Genomic DNA, 20,443 nt, shown 5'->3' with positions numbered 1-20,443 from the left:
AAATCTTCAGCAGTCGCGCATAAAACTAGGTTAGATTACGAAATGCACGGTACAGTTATGAGGAACAAACCTTGTTTATCATTGCGATAAGCTGATAAGAAACAGCATCAAAACGCATTACACATACTTTCCTCGAATATTTTCACCGTGAAAATTATTGATTTCATAGATAAAAATACAATAATGTAAAGATAAATGTAGTGTTTAATTCTGTTCGTCGCTATCGTTGCATCGTCAGTAGCGAGTGCGCGGTCCAAGCGACATACAATCATTCGGTATTCCTTGAGGTGGAACGACCGTGCTTTTGTTTCAAGAGTTTCAAACAAGTTATAAAATCTCGGACATGTGAACACACGACACAATGGCTCTATCCTCGAATTGTTGGAAATATCTCGTGCTGACATTCAATGTTTTATTCGCAGTGAGTATTTTATTGTAAAATTTGATTCCGGCTTTTTGTTGTTCCCGTTATGCTGAATCAGCGTGGGTCTGTTGTCATAACAACTTGAATGATGCTCGCTCCGTAATGAAAACACGATTTATAAACATTATTCCAAGAATGAGGTTTAATATCATTCAAATAATTATAAGTACTTATGTTTAAAAAATGTTTATAAGCAAACTTGTGGTTTTGTAGCAATGTATTGTATCATCACTGATTAAAACGATTATCCTGAATCCAATTGGCCCAATTTTCCTGGATGTTCTCGATCAAATGGCGCTAGTTATTTTGAGGATAACTTGACTGTGTATGTTTAGCTTGACAGGTGACATTTTTGTTTGGCAGCAGTATGTATTTATCATGTTTCTCCAACTCGTCCACAGATGTCAGCAGTAGTACTGTTCGGTGCGAGTGGGTTCCTCTTGTACCGATTGTTCGTCTACCGTCATTTTATTGGCGTGAATGTGGAATATCCGGCTATATTGTTGCTAATGATGGCCATCATCACATGTTCAATAGCCTGGATAGGTTGGCGAACGGCGAAATCCATGCACCAGATACATGTTATAATGGTATGTTATGTAAATACGGGTATTTTATTTTACTGTACATTTATTACTGTCGTATTTACAAAACAAGTTGAACACTAATCTAAAGAGTTTACCGGTACCAATTTTAAGCACCGTTTAGATAAATCGCAAAATACAACCTTAGAAGGGTCAATGATCTGAGCCCATAATATCTAATTTTAAAGTAAATTGTCATGACACTGAGAAAACAAGTGCAATTCACATACAATTTTAACGCATTATTCATTAACATTGTTTCCATAGAATTCAATTAATATATGTAAACAAAATCCCACACCTTTTTGCTTCAAGTTGTTTATGCATGAACTTTACATATATTTTCTAGGTTCATTTGCTGTACAATGTTTATAATATGTTAGCTCTATCAAGAAGTAATAGAGCTCTAATAAATAATATTTAAATAACCTGAAAGTTTTACTTCATTAAGGACTTCTTATTCGACCAAATTAATATAATGTTGATTAGGTGCTTTTTGCACATGTTTTTATCGACAATAATAAATAATAAATCCGAGTAAAATTTATGCATATTCAAATTCTTTGTCTCATCCAACGATATAATATAAAAGGCGACCTATATTATATCGTTGGTCTCATCTATATAAAACTTGAAAGATTTAATATTAGTATTTCGATTTCAGGCGGGAATATTAATAATGCTCGTCGTGGTGATCGAATTCGCTTGTTTCGTCTGGGCGATGGTTGTGTGGGATAACATCGAGATCGACATCAAGACGACCATGACAACATACTTCATGGACACCATAGATATTAAGGAAGCGAACACAGATACTATCAGATGGGATAGGCTTCATGTAAAGGTAGTGATGATTTTACCTAAAAATGGGTTAAATTATTAGTTTTTCAAATGAATTGCGAATTTGAATTTTCAAATATGTTTTCTTTAAGTAAATTACGTACCTATATGAATAGTACCTATATGAATTACGTATGAAAGTAAAAAAAAATATATTTTGTTCATGATCGATTTTCAAGAGGGTATCTAGAGGACGTTATAAGTTATAACTAATTATAACGTAAACACGAATTTGTCGTGCTAAAAAACTGTTTGTTTTTATTAATTATTAATTATAATATAATTCCTATAATACGTACAAAAATAATTACAATCGCTGATCAGCCTTCCAACATTGACTTTGCATACCCCTAGAGATGGTGTACTGCCACTTACATTAAATTCATTATTTGTTAATACTCGACCGACTTACCATACAGAGCAGAGTAATATATAGCTGTATGAATCACGAGTGCAGATCCATGTGACATGCAAGGCCAGAGAATAATGGCTAGTGTTTAATTGGTTGCTATAGATAGGTTTTAGATGTACCAGATGCAGTCAGTGTACAAAATTTAATATTCTATTTCTTGGCCTCGATATGTACCTACCTACCTAGGTATATTCTTGCCGAACTTTTTGCGTGAAGGAGCTACAATTTTTCTACACGATTTATAATATGAGAATGAGTTATTTATTTAAAGAGAAGAATATGTGGGTTACCTGGCAATATTATATTATGTACGACAACTGAAACACGATCAACAACTTTTCACATAATTATTATTAAAGTCAATAACAAAAAATGTAGTTGGCAAGGTTGGGCAAAATATCATGTTTAATTTATTAATATTACAATTTACAAGTCACAGTTCTATTAAAATTAAATTTACCTGAAATTTAAGATTTTCACTAATATTTTTTTAAACCATTTGTCTATTTAACGAAACAATGTTAAATTATTATTGCCTTTTCCACAGTTCCAATGCTGCGGAGTAAGCGGGCCAGGCGACTACAGTTCCTCAGGGCACGTACCCTTCTCCTGCTGCGGACAGGGCCCCCTGGACTCCATACAGAAGCCCTACGTGGCTGACTGCACCACGCTGTTCCAACGTGGCTGCGGGAATCCGCTGCATGAATACGCGAAACAGCAGTTGTTATTGGTCGCTATGGTGGCGCTAGTTGCGTCTATTTTGCAGGTTAGTTCAAAAATCAAAAATCAAAAATCAAAAATATTTATTCTGTAACAAATATGATTACATTTTAACAGTCATTGAGACATCCTTTAACTTGTAAAAATATCTAAAATATAATAAAAAAGAAATAGCTAAATAAATAAGAAAAGCACGAAACAAATATTGATAATATAGAGTTTTTTTTATTGTGCGGGACCATAAATAATACGATTAGTAAAAGTATAGTTACTGTAGAGAACACTAGATGGCGTTAGAATACTTTTATGGACGAATTAATATTAATTGTTAATAAGGCAGTAATTTGGCAGTAATTGCAATAATGAATAATTTATATGCAGAAATTTATATATAAAATTTATTTATACCTAAATCAAATTTTATGCATGTATTACATGATCATAACATTTTTTATTACCTATCTCATTAATTACTATGGTCTTGTCTTCAAAGAACGTTTAAATTCTTATACTTCGTAATTACAATCATTATTCCTTATATTTCTAGGATTGCATGATTAATTACAATAACTACGTGACCCATGGGTTTTAATTGTTTACTGCGCAGCCAATCGGTTTAATGGTCACTTTGATGGGTTTTTCAAGGATCAACAGTCAACACTGTTATAATAAGGCTTCATGACTTTTTAAAATTAGCGGACGTGTACGTGCTGCGTTAGCGAAATTACAAATTAGTATATAACTATAGTCGAGCCAATTTAATAGGTAACATTTGACGTCTATCAATTTTATCTTCGAAGAGAGGTAACCTGCTTTAAAACATCGATTAAAGTGAATTAATCGATACGGATTTGAAACATTTGTCAATCGAATTTATTAATTTACGATGATTTTTATTCACAAGTAATCAATGCATTCGATTCTAAATGTCAGATCTCGATTTTAAGAGTAACATCTCTGGTATTTAAAAAGAAAAAAGGTTTATTGACACAAAATTGTAGCGACGTCAGTTCTTCAGTTCAGAAATTGTTTATTATGTTTAGAATGGTTTATCAGTAAAATGAAATCTTAAAATTACTTGTATCGGTCATTATTATTATAAATATGTAATCGTAATTGAAAAAAGTTAAACAAATGTGCAGATCTAACAGAACGAAATATCATGTTATTCTATAGGTGCGTATAAATTAAGCGCGGCAGCCGCGCGAGCCAATGTTCGACCAGACTCCAGAGTTGACGTTCATTTGCTGCGCGAGCCAATATGTAGATATATTTTAAGTTGAACGTAGTTGCCGCGCGCGGCAGGCGATCCATCACGAACATCTCTTCTGTAGGACGCCAAAAGTGTAGTCATTTTCTTTTTCAAGTCAGGAATAGGTATATCCATTTTCTTACTGATTTCTACCCACGCATCATACCTCAGCGATTTATTGTGGTATTGGGAGGATTTGCTGTTCCACAAAAATTCATTAGCGCCATACAATTGTATTAGTAAACGGCACTTTTCGTTGTTCATTTTTACGTATACGCCGCGCGAGCCGAATCACCAAAACTACAAACCGTCCACACGGCGCGCGAGCGAACGCCTGAAGCTCCTTTGATGCGGTCTCAAAAACCGACAGTGAGCGGATCGCCCCGCGGCACGTTCGAGCGCGGCAATGTTCGCGTCGCCGCGCGCGGCGATCCCGTCTACATAGTGCGCGGCCGCCGCGCGCGCCTATGTTCGATGGTTTGCCGCGCTTAGTTTATACGCGGCTTATGTCGTCGTTACTAGGTTACGTTGATGAATTTTGTTGAACTGTCAAATGTTGCCTATTAAAATGGCTCTACTATAATCTTTGATTATATAATTAACTAGTTTGAAGTTGCTTTAACATTTTTTTCATTTAATTTGCCATAATAATAAGTACAATGTACAATGCATGCATATGCGAAATTCATATATCCTTTTATCATTTATACTTTTCCTATTACCTGGTTATTTTAGCCCATCATGAATATAAGGTATTAAGTTTAAAAATACATTTTATATGCTAATTTAACATCCAAAACATACATCTATATTAATTCTCATTTTTTTGTATGTTCTTATCTAGGTAGGTATTAATAAATATTTCTTGATCCAGGCTATTTTTATGAAAAGCATAGAGATACAAGAGCTCTTTGCCCTTTGGCGATCTTGCGCGGACTTCTTAATTTATAGAGACGTGGACATCACAGAGCAAGACTAATATAGTAGTGGACATCTTTTGACCTATATGCCTTGTTGCTTTTTAGGGTTCCGTAGCCAAAATGGCAAAAACGGAACCCTTATAGTTTCGTCATGTCCGTCTGTCCGTCTGTCCGTCTGTCCGTCTGTCACAGCCGATTTACTCGGAAACTATAAGTACTACAGTGATGAAATTTGATGGGAATATGTGTTGTATGAACCGCTACAAAAATATGACACTAAATAGTAAAAAAAAGAATTGGGGGTGGGGCCCCCCATACATGTAACTGAGGGATGAAATTTTTTTTTTCGATGTACATACCCGTGTGGGGTATCAATGGAAAGGTCTTTTAAAATGATATAAAGTTTTCTAAAAAACATTTTTCTTAAAGTGAACGGTTTTTGAGATATCAGCTCTCAAAGTCGTAAAAAGTATGTCCCCCCCCCTCTATTTTTATAACTACGGGGTATAAAATTCTAAAAAAAATAGAGGTGATGCATGCTAATTAACTCTTTCAACGATTTTTGGTTTGATCAAAGTATCTCTTATAGTTTTTGAGATAGGTTGATTTAACTGTAATTTATTATATTTGCTGCTACGGAACCCTTTGTGCGCGAGCCCGACTCGCACTTGGCCGGTTTTATTAATATGTACCTAGGTACATATAATTCTGTTATACAACGATTATTTTCAATTTGAATGTTGTTTTAAATGGCTCTACAATTAACTCTTTACTATTAGTATAGATATTGTTAATTATTTACTAAGAAAAAATGTGTTGATTTCTTCTTAATTCCTTGTTGCTGTTGAGAATTAACTTTGTCCAGCATGACTTACATTTTTTCCTCTTTCTTGAAGAATTCTTTTTTCCGATTAAAAAAAACTTCAAGTAGTTTGATCATCTAGTGCGACATGCACACTGAATTAATCCTAATTGACATTTCATGATAAGAGTGGCACTAAAAGCTCAGCAGGTGACGTCATGTAATCAGCCTCTCCACGGGACCATTGCATTATTTAATTAAGCAGTAATAATGTTTCCTTATTGTCCACATTTGCGGGAAATCTATGAAATATGGTATCTGTATGGTATGGCTTTTGAGATTAGTATTAGTAGTATTGCTTCTGGTAAAAAATCTAAAAAGGAGAGACGAAATTGAAGGTTATTTAAAAAACCGGCCAAGTGCGAGTCGGGCTCGCGCACAAAGGGTTCCGTAGCAGCAAATATAATAAATTACAGTTAAATCAACCTATCTCAAAAACTATAAGAGATACTTTGATCAAACCAAAAATCGTTGAAAGAGTTAATTAGCATGCATCACCTCTATTTTTTTTAGAATTTTATACCCCGTAGTTATAAAAATAGAGGGGGGGGGACATACTTTTTACGACTTTGAGAGCTGATATCTCAAAAACCGTTCACTTTAAGAAAAATGTTTTTTAGAAAACTTTATATCATTTTAAAAGACCTTTCCATTGATACCCCACACGGGTATGTACATCGAAAAAAAAAATTTCATCCCTCAGTTACATGTATGGGGGGCCCCACCCCCAATTCTTTTTTTTACTATTTAGTGTCATATTTTTGTAGCGGTTCATACAACACATATTCCCATCAAATTTCATCACTGTAGTACTTATAGTTTCCGAGTAAATCGGCTGTGACAGACGGACAGACGGACAGACGGACAGACGGACATGACGAAACTATAAGGGTTCCGTTTTTGCCATTTTGGCTACGGAACCCTAAAAAAGTTAAAAGTAGAGATGTACAGCAGTAGGTGTATACAGGGTGTCCCACTATTGGTATACTAAGCGCGAAGGAACTTGTAGTTTGGCATACACTGATCACGTAAAAAATACTTAAAAAAAAATTACGTCCAAAATTTTTTGCTAAATTTTTCCTGAAAATCCATGTTTTCTTCTCTAGCTTCGCGCAGCCGGCATATACCGCTTCTCTTATATGAGCATTTTATCTATGAAAACATAATCTTAAACGATAGCTCACGTGCTGGTGGCAAAGTTGGGCGGCTCGCTTGTTATGGGTGTACAGTGTACACATAGAGTTTTAAGAATTCATCTATTTGAAAAAAAAAATGAATCTGGAATTTTTTAATTATTTTTTACGTACTCAGCGTATGCAAAACTATAACCTCCTTTGAGCTTAGTAAGTATACCAACAGTGGGACACCCTGTATATAATTAAAAAAGGAAATATAAATATTTAGAAGAATAGTAAACGAGTGTAGTAGAAGTAGTAGAAGAAAAGTATTATTCAAAATAATGCTTAATAAAAACAAACAGTAAATGCTGGTACATTTATATTATTTTCAGGGAACTCAACTGTGTAAAACGAGTGTTTGAATGTTAGTACAATAACCACTAAAGATTTCAAGTATACGATTTTTATAACAAAACATAAACATTTCACAAGTCAAAAGAGGCCGTCCATTCAACTTTGTTCCTTTCAAAACCGTAATTATAATTTAAAAAAAAACCTGGTCAATTGCCCCATTGTTCACAAAAACAGTGGTCTTATTTCTTAGCAAATAAATAATAAGACATACAACAGTGGTCTTGTTGTTAATATCGCCTTGCTTCGGGGAACTTCTTACAATCCCACATTTGTATGCATTATTATAAATTATAATAATGTTGTACATTGTAACGTTTTACAGTGCTTAGTTAAATAAACAAAGGATTAATTACACTGTATATAAATTCAGCTTTTATTCTTATCTTTCGCTAAGAGTACAATATTTTAATTTGCTCAGTGTTTATTATGTACCTAAATAGACTTTTTTATTTTTATTCTAAAATGAGCAGGTCTTTAGGTATCTTTTCTCATTTATTTTTTAGGTCTATGCCTATGATAATAATATCATTCTATAACCTGGCTTCAAAATTCATTGGTGGATATTTCTATATCTACACGATCTATAGCAAAGGTATTGTTAAGGTAAATACCTAATTAATACTGAATTCACATTCCACGTTTTAGCTACCTAATATTTTTACCTTTTAAACAGTTAATCATAATATTATCTATGGAATTTAGCGAAATTATAAACAGTTTTTAGTTATTCTTGTCCAAGATTTACAAAGTATACCCAACACAGAGACGTTATCGCCACTCAATCAACGAGCACTATAAATATTTACCATTATTATGGTGGGAAGTCATTTTATAAACCTCGAGAAGTGTTATTAAGATAAGACTTATTTGGAACGGATATTTAGTACTTATAAAATTGTTTATTTATCGTTTGACTCTGTTTGTTGACCATTATTTAAAACTGATACTGTTACGTTATATAATATGTTAGTACAAACATTAATTTAGGTACTCTATGCCTGGCAGGGGACTCTATGCCTGTTGTTGTACGGATGATACTAGAAATGCATTTAAAACGGAAGAATATATTTTAGTTGAGTTGATGAAAGTATTGCATATTTCTAGATTGTGCTAGTCAATATTTGACAAGGCAACTGATACCATAATAATTTAGTTATAGTTATACATATATCCATATCAGGGGCGTGCACAGAGTTTTTGGACAGGGTAGGCAGAAATATTGTAATGATATTAAGTCATAAAAACTAATATTTCATATTGCAGTACTGATATTTGATTGGAGATACATAGTATTCCGCAAAATAATGGAAAACATATTACGAACATAGGTCATAGGTATTATCTATAAAATAATTGTCAAAGTAGGTAGGTATGATATCCTAACTAGTATTCTATATTATGAAATTAATGATTAACTTTACCTTTGTGTATTACAAATTCCGGTATAGATCCATTTATAGATCGGCCTTTTTCCTATCACTCTCTGTTTGATAAAAGTTTATTCATAAAACAAAAATAAGAATTTTTCGTTAAATTATACCTTATTATTAGGGATGTAACGATACCGATACCGATATATCGGCCGATATATCGGCAAGCCGATATATCGGTATCGCCGATAATAAATCAACCGATACCGATATTTTTTTATTAAATTCTTTCTTTTCTTTTATGTTTTTGCATTGTATTCATTCATATTGTTTTATTTCTGTTTCTGTAATAGTGTTAAGGAAGAGCGGAACCTCCTGACACAAGCATTTTATTTGCTTACTAGGAGTGTTCCAATCTCAAATTTGTTTATGTAAAGGAAAGAAATAAATAATTTTGAATTTTTTGAATTTTTAACGTGATAACGTTTTTAAAATCGTTTTAGTCGGGACTCGGGTGACATGTTCATAAACTTGTGTCAACCAAAACCTCACGAGCGCGATCGCAGGTATAACGAGAGAGAGACGGACCGATCTCCCGTTTCATCTCGAGCGCTGCCACTGCATTATGTTATCACGTAAACATCTCGATCGTAAACCTACTTTACAAACAACCAATTTTTTTGATATCAAATAATTCAAAAACCCGCGCCCAATGAACGATGCGGGAGGCCGCCCGCGCGTGCGCACTTTGTTTTCTGAAAAAACTCTACCAATAGTAAACTTTTATTAGGTACTGATTGTATGTGTATTACTTAAAGTTTAACTGACTTCGTAAAATAATAATACTAAAATAAATGGTTTTGTTGTTTTTTCATTTGGCATTTTTATTTAAAAGAATACGATTAACAGTTGTCTCTGTTAAATGTAGGTAACTTTTTATGCATAATTCACTATTTATTTTTCTACCAAGCCATCGATATCGGTATCGGTATCGGTATCGCCGATACATTACTACAAATATCGGTATCGGTATCGTATCGGCAAAATCATGTATCGTTACATCCCTACTTATTATCTTACAAAATACACTGATGATATACATAATCTATTTAGTTACTCTCAAAACACTTCACTTGCAAATTGTCGTAGTAAACATTACAAATTTAACCTCAAAGTAGACGTTTGTTATTTCCAAAACAAAACAAACGAATAATGATACTATTTACAGATGGTCTTTACCGCTTCAAATTTGTATAAATTATCACACTTCTTAAATTGGTCGCATATTCAACATCAGTTTCGACTTTCGATGTAGTTCCGAATTCGGTTCGTACCTAATTCGTTTATCTTCGTAAAAAGACACTGCCTACCTTGTGTGTTTGTGTGCGTGGTTTTATAACATCAGTGTGCCGTGTTTATAGGCACGCACACATATAAAATATGCGTAGACACGCAGAGCACACATATAAAAACTTAGACACGGATAGTTTGTGTCTTTGCCGTCCCGTGACGTACTGGGTCCCGTGGCGGCGCTAGTGCAGCGCATGCATAGTGACTTGAGCCGAGCGGTGTTATAGAAATTAGATAATAATGCTACCAAAATACCGATAGATGGATCTAAAATATATTTGAAATATATTTTTATTTCATAACTACATGGCGCAATTAATAAAATTTAATGACGCTGTGAATTTCATTTATGCATATTAAATATTGATCAGTTTGGTAAATGGTAGGGTAGGCAGTGTCTTTATGTCTTTATGGAATGCACGCCACTGATCCATATATATAAATCTCAAAGGTGACTGATATAGTGATCTATCAACGCACAGCCCAAACCACTGGACGTATCGGGCTGAAATTTGGCATGCAGGTAGCTGGTAGATGTTAGGACGTAGGCATCCGCTAAGAAAGGATTTCCCGAAATTCTTGCGGGAACGGGGAAAAAACGGGGATGCACGTACAAAGTCGTGAGTGGAAGCTAGTTCTTTATAAATTTCTTCCAAGCAGCCAGTACCAAGCATGAAGTTTGCAGTTGCAAATTTGGGAAGATAGTGTACACATGAAAGTGAAATAAATCACATAAAAAGCAAATTAATTAATACTAAAAACATACAAATCAAAATAAATTTAGCTAATGATCAAACTAAATTACCTACTACTTACTAGAGTAAATGTAAAATTATTATTTTTAAAGAAGTAAAACATTTTATTAACATAAATTCTACACATAACCTTGCCTTGAATCAGATTTGAAAGTTAAATACCAAATTAAGAAAACCTAGGCAGTGAATAGTAAAAGACCTCGTTTGTAATTACTAGCTATTTAGATTTACTTATTGCAATAATTGATGGGGGTTCTAGAAAGGCCATAAAGTAATATAATATGCCTAAAAATAACGATATATATGTATTTACAGTACCTACAGGTTCAATTTCTAAAGACTATAAACAAATAACTCGCATGGTAGTAACTGAATTTGTTCTTTATCTGCATTTTATCTGCTTGTTTTCAAAATAGATAGATACATACCTACATTAATGATGTTTTCATGCAAAAAATAATAATCTTTCTTCATTTTATCACTATGTGTAGATTAAAGGCAAAATATTTACTATACGTTGTGCCGCATGGAAGTAATTTCACACTTCGATTTTGACATAGTTAGTGCGTGATTAGGTTAAAAAGGTTAAAATTATAATGATGACTGAATATTTGACAGTACATTATTGGCGGGAAGGAAAAGCTGGCACAACAAACAATGACACAATACTCTATGACCTCACGACTCCTTACGTGGTAGTGGCCTTTAGCCATCTCAAAATGATTCTTCAAGGCAACATATTATGTACTAGGTTTCCGCCCGCGGCTTCGCCCGCGCAATCAAAGAAAAACCCGCATAGTTCCCGCTCCCCCCGTGGGATTACCGGGATTGCGTCATTTTACCGGGATAAAAAGTAGCCTATGTCCTTTCTCGGGTATCAAAATATCTCCATACCAAATTTCATGAAAATTGGTTCAGTAGTTTAGGCGTGATTGAGTAACAGACAGACAGACAGAGTTACTTTCGCATTTATATTATTAATATGGATTATGAACGGCTTTTCCTCTGACGTACTGCTAGACGGTTTGTCATTCTGTATGTGGTTTTTTGACTGACTGGAACAAGGAAATAAGACCTATATTGTGTCATTTATATTCCCAATGAGGGAAGGATAAATTTGTGGATATTATAGAATACGTATTCTTATGGATATAATACGAATATTATATTCTATTGTTTTACGTCCATTGGTACTTTCAAGTCGAATTTTTACCATTTCTTATTAATAGATCAACCAAAAAAGGAACAAATGAACAAATATTTTATGAAACTAATGGTTAACCATTAACTGATAGGTAACATGTTAAGGCAATAAATTCCATTAGTTATAAATCTTATACCTCTGTTAATAAGCAATTAGATGATGTACGAATTAATTAGAAATTATCTAATCAAGACTGAAATTACCAATTAATTAAATAAGTCAAGTCCTGGAAACCAATTTAATTATGAGTACCATATTGTTCTTGGTAGTACACCGTCTTGATAATACTATGATGAGATGACGTCAGGATCCTAAGTGATAAAAAAGAGACAAAGTAATTAGAAAGGGCTTTATGTGCTGAAAATATAAAAACGGTGCAACTGTTTCATAATGTAAACTAGCGTTCCCGGTTTATCTAAAACCTAATAAATTAGATACTAAAACCTTCCTCGAGAATCACTATCTATTAAAAAAAACCGCTTCAAAATTCGTTGTGTAGTTTTAAAGATTTAAGCATATATAGGGATATAGAGAAAAGCGACTTTATTTTATACTATGTAATGCTGATGGTGTGGATTACACCAGTTGGGATTAATTGTAAGGGATACTCGTGTAGTCCGTGCTAAATTAAGACTGTTAGCATTGAATTTGCTCTTATCCTTATTTTATCTGATAATATCTTACGATTAGGTACCGATCTTATTCTAGCTCTATTCTTAGTAATTTCCTGAACAATTTCACAAAGGTTGCATTTATAAACTACTAGGTTTCCGCCCGCGGCTTCGCCCGCGCAGTCAAAAAAAACCCGCATAGTTCCCGTTCTCGTGGGATTTCCAGGATTGCGTCATTTTCCCGGGATAAAAAGTAGCCTATGTCCTTTCTCGGGTATCAAAATATCTCCATACCAAATTTCATGAAAATTGGTTCAGTAGTTTAGGCGTGATTGAGTAACAGACAGACAGATAGAGTTACTTTCGCATTTATAATATTAGTATGGATTTTAGGGGATTTTTCCACATTATTTATTTAACATACAATTTACAACGCTATTTCTATATGGTTATTACAATATTCGAATAATTATAAGTCTTATGAGTAAAATCCAACAAAAAAAAACTTCAACAAAAAAAGTTCCAAGGTTCCTTTTTGTATCAATACGACCTACAATAAAATATTTGTCTGTGGCATTCTGATGAGTCTAGTTGCCTTCCAGCGACCTAAACTCATAAGATAAACATTGAAGATGACTAATAGTCCCATGTAACCAAGGAGTAAAGACCCTGATGTTACGTAAGTGCCATAGTTGTCGGCTGAGAGTTAATTAACACTAATTAAAACGGCCATAGATGAGACGGTTTAAAGTCTCCGAGCCATTGCATTGGTTATAATAGTGTCTTGGTTATTTGCGTTCGTGATATTTGTAAATTGCCTGTATTATTTTGTAGAAATAGCTTAGGATAATTTACCGTCGCGTAGTAATAAGATTTGTTTATTCTAAATGATGATCTCGTTGATTTTTAAGGGCTTATATGGATTTGGATTTTAAATCCTTATTTTGTTTCGTGTCCCAATTCTTTCATTATTATCACATTATTCCTAAAACCCAAAAAAAATTATCGAGATCTCAAAGTTTGCCGAGTTTACAATGATAGAGCGGTTAGATTGTGAAAATCTATCTAGTCACATTAAAATAATAAGCACAGGATATGAGGATGTACTCGAACGATCATTACTAGCGATCCACACCTGCGTGGGAGCCAATTAACCTCCGTGATTACACCTTACATCCCGCTCACTTTCATACAGTCAGACAGGGACTGAAACAGATACGAGTGATGTGGTTAAATTGAAGAGTGCGTCTCCTCAGGGGAATCGAGGTCACGCTAGTCCTGTTTAGAAATAGGCGGATTATATCACGCGATTATGTAATGCATGTGGGTGGTATTTTGCATATAATTGTTAATGTAAATGTTTGTGTTAATTGTGACTTGCTGAGATCTTGCATGTTGCGTACTAGACTTTGTGGAAGCATACATAATGTTTAACTGAATAGATACAATATGTTATAGGTTCTTATGATTTTAAAAGTCGTCTTTATGCAAGTACAAGAAGGGCCAGATTCACCGCGTTGACATTTTTGAGATTTGAGACATAACAGCAGACTCAGAATATTAACGATCGCGATATTATTATTCATCTGTTAATTATTATTTATGAACAACACACGTAGGCACGTAGCTGTTTACGACAAACAGAAAAATCTCTATTCATCTACATCTTCATCAGATAGATACTTAACTGATTTATCGCCAATCATTCCATTACAAGATATCCTTGTAGGGTGACATTACCTACGTGTATTTTTCCGTTCGTAAACAGGATTGTGTCCTTTTGAAGTATTGTACATAAGGCAGATTACGTGTTGGATTCTAGCTTAAAAGGTGTTATTATATCGTGTCATATCATGATACATAAGACATAACATGAGACTCTACCATATGACTCTACCAATGCTTTGATAGAGTCAATTATTAATTGCTGTTATTAAATCTTGGGTACATCCTGAGCGTTTTATAGATAGTATCTTATATTATATATGTATACATACTTAGTAAAAATTGAAGTCAGATTTCCCCATCGTAGTTAAAATACTGAAACAAAGAAAATTATTGTTATATTATGCGTGTGGAATTGTATATTTGTCATAGTTAATAATATTATTTGTCACGGACGGTGGAAAAATCAATATCTATCCGTCTACTATCTACTACTTAATTATACGGGCATGAAACAGCCTTTTCGTGTTTGTTATGTGAGTTTCATCATAAAACAATACATTGTGTTATATATTTTTTAACTCAGCTAATGATCACAGAAGTTTGTACATATTAAAAATAAAACGAGTTTTCTAATAAATAACCTAGGTATTTCTTGTAGTTCAAATCAATGCAGACGTTTCATCTGTAAACCGCTGTTAAGGTGATGAATTAATTTTTCTAACATTTACGGCCCTTTTCAAACCTTCGTAATTTTTATATTATTAAAGTTGTCGTGATGAAAATTCTTGACAAGAAAGTTCAATAGTAACACAATACGTCTACCGTTTTAGAAACATGATTCCATGATATTTTCTCGATAGAAAAAAAATACAAAGTTATCATTGTTATTTTTTTTTAATCTATGGCATCTTCAAAATAACAAACGTAAAGTTACGACTTTTTGGATATTAACTATAAAATATACAACCTATACGTCTACCGTGTTAGAATTTTGAAATATGCGATGGTTTTGAAATAAACAAGAAATACTTGAAATTAGCGCGCGACCAGCCAATATAGCGAGAGCCGCCCTGTATCTTCCTACCCCGATCGCTGCACGAGTCATTCTCGCTACGGCCGTCACACGGGGAACTTGTGTCGCTCGCGCAATCGTAAAAAAGGGTGACAACACGATAAGACAAATGGGGACAATAAAGAAAATAAGAAGAAGAAACATAAAGGTTGGAGGAAAAAGAATGCTTACAATTGGAACAAATTAATGAAGTAAGTTGGTTTTATTTTAAATTTGATGATAATTGTATTATAGACGATGTTTGATATGTACCCCTGTTTTAAGTACATAACGAATGTGTAAGATTTTTTCATTTATAGCATAAATAATCTGTTCAGAAATCCGGAATCCAGAAGGAAAATAAACCCACTGATTGTTCACAATGTGAATCCACTCCTTCGTAAGTACCTTTATTCAGTCAAAAATGTATGTTATCAAAGCTCTACTGGTTTTATCGCATGATTCCATTTTTAGCAAAAAGCAACAAAGTGCAAAGAAATAAAAAATCATGGTGAACTTAGTGGAAGTATGGCGGACATAATATGGAACAGGAGCTCATTGGAGTAGTATTATATTTAAAAAAAATACGAAATAATTTCAAGAATTACATTTCTTAGAAGGTGGTAGATAAGTATGTTGTATAAAGAATTTGATGTTGATATTTATTTCATTTATACTTACTACACCTGTGCGGGAAATTGCTTAGTAATAAAACAGGTTTATATTCATATTTACATAGTAATGTGAGTTTTCATTTCGAAAAATTTTGTGTAAGTATGTATATTAAATTGAGTTCCTGGGTGATCTGGAAACACAATTGGGCCCGGAAGATGGCGCTGCAGTCACTCCTCCTAATGACATGAACCGATTTGGATGAATATTTGTGTGCACATTTCATTTTTGTGGGATGATTGGTTGATTCGCTTTCACATTAGCTAATATTATGTATTTTTGTTGTTAGAAAGTAAACTTAATTTAATGTTTATAATACATTATTATTGGTATAAATAAGCCAGTGTTCGTCTCACATTGCTGTATCTGCCTACCTACCCTACCAGGGCCTAACTTTGTTCTGGCTATTTTATTTTGATTATTTGTAATGAACAATTACAATTATAATAGAGTGCAAAAAATAAATACATGCGTCAATATATTTTGTGTTTTTTTTTTAACAATTTTTTTTATTTAAAAAAATATCATTCCGACCGCGGCTTTGCCCACGTGGAATTAGATTATATCGTGAATCCTGTCTTATCCCACAGAAGTGTTCAGTTCGGATAAAAAGTATCCTATGTGTAAATCCAGGCAATTAGCTATAATTTATCAAAATTGGTAATGTAGTCTTGACGTGATTAAGTAACAACTAACAAAAAAATATACAAATTAACATCCAAAGTTTCGCATCAGTTTTACTGTATTAGTGATATCTTCCACTCTTGACTTTGACTGAGAAGAATTAGGGTTTATAACTTCTTTCAGAAATATTACCTTTCATTTCTGGGCATGATGTAATATCTACGTCAGCATCAAATTCTATCTAAATCCATTCAGTAGTCCGCGTTATTGAGTACCATTTCATTTTTTCAGAGTAACAATATTTTTTGTTATTTTAAAGATTATTTATAACCTGTATTATTTTGTAATAAAGTAAACATTACGAAATAATAATAATTATTAATAATGTCTAAGTAGTTGTTAAAAAGAAGATTATTTGTTTATAAGCAAGAAAATAAAACCAATAAATCAACAATTGAATAAATGTATAACAATATTATAACTGTATGACGACTCCATACATGTTTGTCCCGAGTCGGCCAGCGGCAGCGCGGCGAGTTTGCAAGAATGTCTTCGCGCACACCCGCGTTCGCGATAGCGAGCTATTAGACTCCGCCCGCCAAGCAGTAGATTTTTTTTTGTGTATCGTCTTAAGTAATAAAGGTTTTTTTTACAGATTGCCTTAGTTCGCAGTTATTTTTATTCCATTAAGTTGTGACTATGTCGCAGTTATACCTTAATGTGCCTAGGGATTAGTTATGTTCTCATTGTGATATCATGTAGACAATACAACGATTAGTCAGCGCTATCGTAATCGGGGATAAAATGTGTGTTATTTGTTAACAGACAGTTACCTATACTTGTGTAAGTTAGGGGCTTCTTAGAAGTTGTTCGTATAATACAGTATCTATATACTTTAGGAATAGCAATATAGAATGTATTTATTTTGTTCATTCAGCTTTTGGTTTTTTTTCAAGCTTTTTCCTAGCCCCTAAGACTTAGGGACTAAGTTATTTGATATAATATGGAAGTAATCTTAAATGACAAACAACACATCTCTATTGCAAATTTAAATCGACCGATGTTTACACAACTGTCCAAAGAAGTGTAATTTTAGACGATGAGATTCAATATGCTATTTGTATGTGAATCTTTACAATCTAGATAGACCTTACATTCTAAATGCCTGGGCATATTTATTTGAAATTATGTCATTCGTGTTTATAGAAATTTAAAGGACTAGCTAGTTAAACTAACTATAGCCCTATTTAATACGAAGGTACCTATGAGGAAATAAGAAGTGTCTGAGTCACTCTTATATTGGAACAATAGGCTCTTGTACGCCAAGCTCCAATTATATGTATCTACTTGACATACTTAAATTTCATTTATTTCGGAGATATGTTAAGATATAATTGGAATGTCTCTAATATCTATAATCATTTAAATTGCCTATATTGCTCTTTAGTTTTTAAATAACACTTCCTTGTTTACTTAAGGAACTTTACGAAAAGTTTAAAAAAATATTGATTTGAAATTTATCCTATAGCAACAAAATTAGCAGGAAAAAGGAAAAAAGAAAAAATAATCGAACGTCCTCACTAATTTGAATATCGAACGCTAATCGAACATAGTTTTTTTCTTTACAGAGTACGGGTATATTCTGCACGTTTTTCCTTGCTCATGCTATACGGGAGAGGCGACGGGCGTCCATTCGAAACTCCACTACAGCCAGAGAGGCGACCTTCGCAGCTCCAGATGATTCCCTTCTTGCCTCGCCATCTGCGCCTGCCCCAACCTTGCCAAAATATTGAGACTTGTATATTTAAATAGATTTTATGTAGTTTGTAAGTTTTAATGAATTTTTGTGGTAAGACTATTCTTGTTCAGGATGTTGGTAATTAAAGTTGCTCATCGTAACTCAAGTATTATAATACATATATTATATTAGTTTCTCGTCATATTTTGACGAAGTACGAATTTGTATGATCCAAGGTGTTTGAAATAACTTTTCTTGATAGAGAAATAAACTTATTTCAACAAACTTACAGTTTTATAATCGAGTAAGATTGTAATGAACAAAATATAAAATGTATAGATACCCATAAGTAGAGTATACTGCATATTATTATAGATAGGGTAAAAGCCGGATAGTTGCGCCACTTTTCAAAAAAGCTATATTATGAAAAATTATGTACTTAATAAGAATAATGAAACATGTATATCAAAAGATAGGTCTTTAAACCATCATATTAGCCTATTTTATTAAACATAATTATTAAAGGTTTTGAGTAAATCCTGTTTTATTTGACCTCTCAAATGAAGGATAGTTGCCTAATCTAGCGGATAGTTGCCTATCGTAAATAATACTTCAGAGGATACTTGCCTCGTGAGGGGATAGATGCCTCACAATATTTTTTTTAAATAAAAACAAATTTATATCAATTCACTTAATCAGTCTTTATTATTTGTTTTGCTTTTTAATTAAGAACTAATCAACATTATACATTTTTTTGCTATAAAACTATAACAATATAACAAAAATAGCCTCTAAATTAGTTATAATCACATATCTATTAGTAAAATTATTGATATTTATCTTAAAGATAGAAGAAGAATATGGCAATCAACTTTGGCATTAATCATCAGAAGCGAGGGATTTCATCTTTCCACATCGCATGCAATACAGTTTCATCCATATTAAATATTTCATCTGGTTTAACCAGCAATTCATTCTCAGTTAAGACAGTAGGTAATAAGTAGATCAAAAAATTTTGCAACGTCTTCTTGTTGAGACCCCTCGCTCTTTCAATTGATAAACCCTCAGCTTGCCTCAAAACTATTTCGGGATTTCTTTCCAGAAAGCTTTTTAACCATTGTGACCCAGCCGTTATGCTTTAACCCCAAATTTTCGGCAAACTGGTAAGCTAGCTGACGAATTGTATTTCTTTCAGGAGGAAATCCTGCGTCTCCGAGCTTTAGTATATGAGTCACTAGTCTTTTTTCATTTTCAAAATCAAGGACAGGGTATTTTCCTGGAAGTTAAATAAAAAATTAGCGAAATGAATATTGTACCGGCACGGAGATGCCTTATTACCAATAAAAACGCAATAATATTAATATTTGCTAGTGAAAGAATTTGTAGTTGCGGATAGTTGCCCCGAGAGCAACTATCCGCACAAGTTTCTAAGGCGACTATCCTTTTTGATACGGATACTTGCCCTTTTTATTTTAATAAATCAACAATATTTTGCAATAAAATGTAATTAACAGTATAATTTAAAGTCTAATGCACGTAAAGAAACATAAACTATATTGAAATCACAATTAGTAACAAAAATATTCAATACAAATGACTTACCAATATAGTTTCAACGCCTATCGAAGTTTCACCGCGGAACAATTTCGCTCGCACAGATGAAACGCGTGCGTCTACACAAACGATTGACGTGGCACTGAGGTCTGCAGGAGGGGTACTTACAACTATAGTAAAGCGTTATTGCCACTAATGTCCGTAACATAGTGTATTTGAAACTGCGGCAAGTATCCCACTGGCGCAACTATCCGGCTTTTACCCTATGTGGCTCTCTGCGTCTGGGTTCCCGCTCTTGGG

At 33.4% G+C, this 20,443-nt stretch overlaps 1 protein-coding gene and 1 long non-coding RNA gene across 2 annotated transcripts; both read left to right on the top strand.

Moving 5' to 3' along the window:
• The first annotated feature begins 26 nt into the window (after window positions 1-26).
• Window positions 27-18,962, top strand: LOC149485677 (23 kDa integral membrane protein-like). Its single transcript, XM_089698905.1, has 5 exons — window positions 27-421; window positions 826-1,014; window positions 1,673-1,852; window positions 2,808-3,026; window positions 18,480-18,962. Exons 1-5 carry the CDS (start codon window positions 362-364, stop codon window positions 18,642-18,644), a joined length of 813 nt encoding a protein of 270 aa, XP_089555031.1. The 5' UTR covers window positions 27-361; the 3' UTR covers window positions 18,645-18,962.
• LOC149485678 (uncharacterized) lies at window positions 15,419-16,704 on the top strand. The gene is made up of 3 exons (XR_016316052.1): window positions 15,419-15,767; window positions 15,894-15,955; window positions 16,030-16,704. It is a non-coding gene; the product is annotated as an uncharacterized LOC149485678 (long non-coding RNA).
• Window positions 18,963-20,443: the final 1,481 nt, after the last annotated feature.

Source organism: Colias philodice, chromosome 9 (assembly GCF_061535455.1).
Source record: "Colias philodice isolate Cphi_HAF_F1 chromosome 9, ilColPhil1 Martin Lab GWU primary, whole genome shotgun sequence".
NCBI classification, from domain to species: domain Eukaryota; kingdom Metazoa; phylum Arthropoda; class Insecta; order Lepidoptera; family Pieridae; genus Colias; species Colias philodice.
The sequence above is the reverse complement of the archived record's forward strand: the minus strand, read 5'-3'. Positions and strand labels throughout refer to the sequence as shown.

Excerpts from the sequence above, each read along its gene's own strand:
- LOC149485677 (XM_089698905.1), top strand. The coding sequence starts at position 362 with ATGGCTCTATCCTCGAATTGTTGGAAATATCTCGTGCTGACATTCAAT. Across the intron at positions 422-825 it reads CATTCAATGTTTTATTCGCA|ATGTCAGCAGTAGTACTGTT; the intron begins GTGAGTATTTTA and ends ACTCGTCCACAG. Across the intron at positions 1,015-1,672 it reads ACCAGATACATGTTATAATG|GCGGGAATATTAATAATGCT; the intron begins GTATGTTATGTA and ends TTTCGATTTCAG.